Source organism: Octopus bimaculoides, chromosome 6, assembly GCF_001194135.2.
Source record: "Octopus bimaculoides isolate UCB-OBI-ISO-001 chromosome 6, ASM119413v2, whole genome shotgun sequence".
NCBI lineage: Eukaryota > Metazoa > Mollusca > Cephalopoda > Octopoda > Octopodidae > Octopus > Octopus bimaculoides.
The window spans coordinates 13,631,353-13,638,611 of NC_068986.1; the positions used below are offsets into that span (position 1 = coordinate 13,631,353).

At 36.8% G+C, this 7,259-nt stretch overlaps 1 protein-coding gene across 1 annotated transcript in view; it reads left to right on the top strand.

Moving 5' to 3' along the window:
• Positions 1–7,259, top strand: part of LOC106873093 (myb-like protein A) — a 163,354-nt gene that overhangs the window by 155,551 nt on the left and 544 nt on the right. Inside the window, exons 9-12 of the mRNA XM_052968416.1 lie at positions 49–188; positions 1,658–3,553; positions 6,015–6,108; positions 7,154–7,234. Coding sequence (XP_052824376.1) covers positions 49–188; positions 1,658–3,553; positions 6,015–6,108; positions 7,154–7,234 — 2,211 coding nt within the window. The remainder of the gene's footprint in view (positions 1–48; positions 189–1,657; positions 3,554–6,014; positions 6,109–7,153; positions 7,235–7,259) is intronic.

Below are 7,259 nucleotides of genomic sequence, written 5' to 3' on the forward strand. Positions count from 1 at the left end.
GTCAGTTTAGATGTTTCCATTTCATCTCACTATTTCTTTGTGTTTTAGATATAATCTCACAACAGCGGAAGTCAGTGTCAAGCATCCAGAACTCGCCCTACTCAGTTTCAAGTATTTCTGACGCTGTTCCAGACTGGAAGAAGAAATTGGCTGAGAAAAACAAGGTTAAAAGAGAATCATTCCAAAACGTAAGTAACAAAAAAAAAACAACAAAAAACAAACAAAAAAAAAGACAAAAGATGAATTTGGTTTCTCTTTGGTGATTTGCAAACCATCATTTCATTATTTTTTGATTTTTTTTCTTGTTTCAGTCATTAGACTGTGGCCATGCTGGGGTACCACCCTGAAGAATCTTCAAGTCGAATCAATCTACTCCAGGACTATTTTTTAAAACTGGGTATTTATTCTATCGGTCTCTTTTGCCAAAACCACTAAGTTACTGTGGATGTAAACACACCAACACTGGTTGTGAAGCTGTGTTAAGAAACAGAGACACACACACACAACAGGATTCTTTCAGTTTCCATCTACCAAATCCACTCACAAGGCTTTGGTTGGCCAAAGGCTATAGTCGAAGACACTTGTCCAAGGTGCCACGTAGTAGGACTGAACCCAGAAGCAAGCTACTTACCACACAGCCACTTCTTCACCTATGTTCACTGGTGAACTTAGATTCACTTTTTTCATTAATAAACTTTGACCTACCAATTTGTTGGTGAATCTTATGAGCTCCTTGTTTGTGAGTTCAAACCCACTGCAGGTTTATTTCTCAGCTCAGGTCATTTTATTGTACAGTTCACATATCAGTTTAGAAATGGGTACCAGATCATCCAAGAATCCTATTTCTCATAGACTGATCTTCCCCCACTATTCATGTATAAGGCTCCTATCTGTCATTGTCTTTCTTGCCATTAAATTTGATTTAAGCTATGACCATCCTCTTCAAATATAATTTTGGTGCTTTGGTGACATTTTGTCTCTTTCTTTCTGTGTTTAGGTTTCAAATTGCTGATGAAATTGGAAAACAAATATCGTTAAATTGTATTAAATTATAAAATATTTTTTCTTCACCAAAATGGCCAAAATCAGACACCATGCTAGCTGCCCATGAGAATTAAGGTCGCTTGAATAACCCTTCTGATTCGAAACATTGCTATAGTTCACTGTTTCATGCAGAATTATTACTTTGCTTGGAAACAAGTGAAGGTTGGTGACAGGAAACGCATCCAGCCATAGAAAATCTTTGTTAATGTTGTAATTCTTTGTCAGACTGTTGTAACACTCACTCCAGTATAGCAGTATAGTTAGACAAGTAAGACCATAACTATTTACGACTGTCTACTCTGTACTCTCTACAACCACTGAAACTGACTGACAGTATTTATAATGACCAGCACATACCACTCATCAAGTGGGAGGAGTGTGCCAATACTACTGTTATCCCCAGAACAGTTTATAAATTTCATTTGACCCTTGCAAGAATGGAAAAGTGGGTGTTAAAATGATGAAAAGCTTGTTTCATGAATTTGAAATTTCAAAGTAAAAAAAGAACTATATATAAAAAAAAAAATGGTAATGTCATTCTAAATTCTTGTTTGTGGTTTTCATCCATTGTTTTTTTCAAAGAATTAATTGGAAAGTAATTTTTGAATTTCAGATCAAGAATTTTAATTCTTATAAAAAATACTTTACACTTAATATTTCCAAGATCAAAAACCATAAATGGACTAACAAGAACTATACCATTCCGACAATAAAATCCCAAACGCGACAACAACACCAACAAAAACAATCCCTGTCATCGATATTGTCTCCTTCAAGAACAACTCCTATAGCAGCAGTGGCAACAGCGACAACATCAACAACAGCGGCTGCAATTGTAACTGCGACAACCACAGCGACCATTATTGGGACGGTTGCGGCATCGACTGCCATTGCAGAAATAACAACGTCACCAAATAAAGATAGTTTTGAAGAATGTGGCATTGATACTAACAACAGCAACAACAATATTTATTACCAGAACAACAACAACAACACCTATAGCAACAACAACAACAACAGCAGCAGCAGCAGTCAGACCAACAACTACAACATCAATAACTGCAACTACTACCACAACGATTACTACGAGAGCTACCCAAACCAGAACGAGTATAACAACGTCAATAATTCTAGTAACTATAGCAACGAATATCTCCAGTGGGAGCTTCAGCAAAACAATATGTATAATCCGAATGATAACTTTTATCCTAATATGGGTCCTTATCCGACCCCATCAGTTTCTATGCCAAATATGACAGATGAGAGTTACCAGTCATGGTATCAAGGCCAACCCCCACAAAACTACTACAATGGTTATTACCAAAGTTATCCCATGTACAATGCGCAACAAGGCTGTCCAACTGATGTTTCTTATTCTATGCCTCATATTGCACACACAGCTTCTTTTGATGGTCAGATTTATGACCAGCCAAGATATGACCCTAATTATCCACCGTTGACTTCGCAATCATTCGATTCATTTGTTTATCCTGACGAGAAAACCGTTGATAGTCCAAGAACCCCAAAAATTAGTCCCAAACCATCTCCTAAATCGAGTCCCAAACCAACTCCCAGATCGAGTCCTTCAAATCGAAGTGTCAACAATTTAGAGTGCCACAGTGGTGACAGTGGCTCAGCATCTCCAGTTCGAAACTCTGCTCGATTTGTTAAAGTCCTTCCCTCAACTCTCGGTATTGATTCACCAATTAGTAAACCTAAACTGAGAGGTCGTAAACAACCGGTTTCAACACCAGACACAAGTCCTCAAAAGCCCTCTTGTCCCATGTATTCTTTGAGTAATGCAGAAAGCCAGCACGATTTGCCTGGTGCAACAAAGACCAAACAGTCAAACAAATCTCTATATGTGCGTGTATTGCCAGCACCTATACTATCAGAGAAAAAGTTAAGTCCTAAGAAGATTAAAGAATTTACTGATTTATCTCCTCAGTCAAGTCCAGTAAATCACATTCCAAAGACTTCAAACCTTAATAAGAAACATTCAGATCACTCCAGCCCCGAGATGAAATATTTCTCTAAAAAATTCTTCAACAAGAAAACTGAAAATATATCTAGTGATTCTGATCTGACGCCAGAACACAAAGAGAAAAGGCCTAAATCAAAGCGTTACCGATTAAAATTTCCTGTTAGTCCGAAATTCTCACCATTTAAGAACAAAAAATCAAAGAGTCTATCAAGTAAATCCAAATCCAGTTCAGAGAACAGTCCTGTGCAGAGTGATGGAGTCACTGATGACAGCAATGAAGTTGATGAGGATGATGCCAAGGAGGAAGCCACCAAGCAACAAGCGAAAGGCCCTTATTACCAGATCTTGCGGAGCCCACTGAAAAACAAGAGTATTAGACCAAACCTAGAGCGGTCTTATACTGTTCCAGTGATGGATACAACAAATGATGAGGAATTTTTAAATCGATTGGACATTAACGATAACAGCTCGGACAGCGAAGTTAGCACTGAGAAAGTGAATCGATCTTTTGTCCGTACCCGTCGGGTAAGATGGATGCACACTTGTAACCCCCAGCAGCAGAAGCACCACCACCTCTACCACCACCACCATTACCCACCACAATTACCCCCAACGCCATCCCCTACGATTATCACACCCTTTACAGATTATCCTTTGTATATATATATTTGTTGTTATTGTGAAATTTTTTTGCTTATTTCCTTTTATTACACAGCTTTTACTCCAACCATCATCTTATGTCAACACTCAGTTTCTTTAATTGCTAGTAATAATAATAATCATCATCATCGTCGTTTATCGTCTGCGTTCCATGCTGGCACGGGATGGACGGTTTGACTGAGGACTGGAGAGCCAGATGGCTGCACCAGGCTCCAATCTGATCTGGCAGAGTTTCTACAGCTAGATGCCAAAAGACCTGGAAATAGAGATAACTCGAATGTGGAATCTAAAAACAGAAACAATTCCTATCATAGTAGGTGCCTTAGGTATAATAAAAAAATATTCAGACAAATACATAACAAAAACACCAGGACTTACAAATATATATAACATACAGAAAATTGCACTACTGGGCACTGCACACATCCTACGCAAAACACTTTCAATACAGTAACCATAAGAGCATCACAGCAATCCACAGCACATACCCAAGGCACACAGAGCTGCGCTCGGTAGTGAAGTGAAAGCACATTATAAAAATAAAACTACTGAACAATAATAATAATAATAATAATGGTTTAGAATTTTGCCACAAGGGCAGCAATCTTGGGGGAGGGGATGAGTCGATTACATTGACCCATCCCCTCCGGTACTCAACAGTTAGTTATTTTATTGATGAAAGGCAAAATCGACCTCAGCAGAATTTGAGCTCAGAATGAAAGACTGACAAAACGCTGCTAAGCATTTTGTCCAGCGTGCTAACGATGCTGTCAGAGGCCCCTGACTGACTTAATAATTTCTTAACCATCCTTCCGTGCTGTACCATAAAACAATGCTACTCAAAGTGGTGCACTGCGAGCCATCAGCTGCCGGTACGTGGAGAGTTTCCAGAAAAGAAAGAAAAATTATAAAATGCTTGTGTAATTTTGTATAATAATACAAAATTACACAAGTATTTTATAATATTTTATATTATAATGTTTACAAAATAAATATAAGATACAAACAATTGTCAACTTTTATAATATTCATTATATATATCGTTTCCGGTAGAAATTAATATTACTAAGAAATATTACGAGTCCCTGGCACATTGGGGGAAAAAAAAACAAAAAACAAAAGCAAAACTGCCGGTACGTCACATCAGATAGTTTGAGAAGCACTTCCATAAAGGATTTGTGAATTATCTCCCCTTCATATCGTTTTCTCAAAAACAAAGACGTAACATAGTTTCCTTTTCACCTTACACAACATAAAACAATTTTGTTGAAATGGAATACTTTTAAAAGAATCATTCCATGTTATTTTTGATAATTCAATCATAACTTCCTTAACGTTTAAAATACCCCCAAATATTCTGTTATTTTTAGTCAATCAACTTTATATATATACGCTTGCTTTCTTCTTCCTATTACTGTTTTGACAGCATGAGTTACCTCCCTTAATTAGTTTCTCTGAATTAAGACGAAATCATTTGGAATTTTCTCATCTTCTCTCAGATATTTAATATTTTCTATAAACCTAAGATCACTTGTATTAACCTGTTAATTCAACTTCTTCACATTCCATCCAACTCTTTAGTAACTATGTCTGTGAGGAAATGGTTGACAGTGGCTTTGAAATTTGCGCTTCCTTGTTATCTTGGCAAGCATGCCAAAACTTCGAATTTACTGTTAACCGTTTCTCTTTGAAAAAGAAAAAAATTCCCTCCTAAAAAGTTTTGGTAAATTGTTTTTGTTATATAACTTGACATAAACATCAACGATTAATGTATACGTATTACGTGTAATATATCTATATGTGGAGGCGCAATGGCCCGATGGTTAGGGCAGTGGACTCGCGGTCGTAGGATCGCAGTTTCGATTCCCAGACCGAGCATTGTGAGTGTTTATTGAGCGAAAACACCTAAATCTCCATGAGGCTCCGGCAGGGGGTGGTGCCGACTTCTGCTGTACTCTTTCACCACTACTTTCTCTCACTTTTTCTTCCTGTTTCTGTTGTACCTGTATTGTCACACTCTGTGTCACGCTGAATCTCCCTGAGAACTATGTTGATAGTACATGTGTCTGTGGAGTGCTCAACTACATGCACGTTAATTTCACGAGCCGGCTGTTCCGTTGATCGGATCAACTTGAACCCTTGTTGTCGTAACTGATGGAATTCCACGATATATATATATATATATATATATATATATATATATATAAAAATAAATAGTAGTTTGTTTTCAAATCAATTTACTGTACACATTCATGCATTATAATTAAAAATAAAATAAAGACACAGCATATTCATAGACATTTTCTACTGTTTGTTTTATTTCAAGGTTGATGACATAAGCCAGAACAAGATAGAAGATGCCTCCACAGTACAGCCCGCTTGGCGGCAAAAACTTGCCAATAAAAACAGGAGCTCCCAGAGTAAGCTGTCATATCTTCTCTTTCATTTGAAATAATCACATGCTCATAGATATTCTATGTTGCATATATATATGTACACATACATACATACACAGATACATACATACACAAATACGTACATACACATACATGCATGCACAGACATTTGTGTGTATATGTATCTCTCTATTTGTCTAATCACACATATATATATATACACATGTGTATATATGCACACATTAAATATATATATATAATTGTTTTGAAAATTAAACAGAAGGATGATAAAAGAACAATTGAAAAATTCACACAAAAGATGTGGACATGTTCTTTCCTTGCCCATTATCGTCTCAAAATCATTAGAATTTCATCTGTGTTTGTTTGTGTGTTTCCTTTCTTTTATGTTTTGGTTAAATTCTTGGGGCATTTATGTATGCATGTGGTGTGTGTAGGGGTACAATATGTGTGGGGGATTATATTGGGGGTGGGCTGGAAAGAAGTCTATTGGGTAGGTGTCTACTGTGCTGGGGTGTGTGTGTTTGTTTATGGGTGTGTTAGTGTATGTTCTGGTCAAACTCTGCCAGACTCCCAGGTATTGGTGGAGGATTGAAGTTGAGACACTGTCGATTATAGTCATGATGGGGCAAGCAGGTATGATAGGATGTACTTCCTTTCATGTAGGCAAGGATTAAAAATGTCACTTTTGCTATTCAAGTAAATACCTGGGTGCTGGGATATACCTGTTATGTACTTGTTTCAAGGCTGTCACCATGTTGCAATGCTCCAATCAATTAATCACTTATTAGTATTGTAACCCCACTGCAATTGTAAATAAAAGTTCAAGGTTCAAACCCAGTCTAAAGCAATGTGAAGATCTGATGAGAGAGCCATTCAATTGATATTTAGTGTAGAAATTCAATAAGGTTAATAAACTGAAGACTCTATGTCATTAGACCAAATAGTTTCTTAATAAAGGCATTTCTGTATTAATTAATTAATTAATTAATTTATTAATTTATTTATTTACTAATTCATTTATATTTTTATTTGTTTATTTCTTGCTCAGGTATTGAGCAATCAGATAAGAAAGTGTCTGAGAAACCTGAGTGGATTAGAAAAGCAGAAGAGAGAAGAGCTCGTGCATCACGTAAGTTAAAAGACCTCCGCCCCCC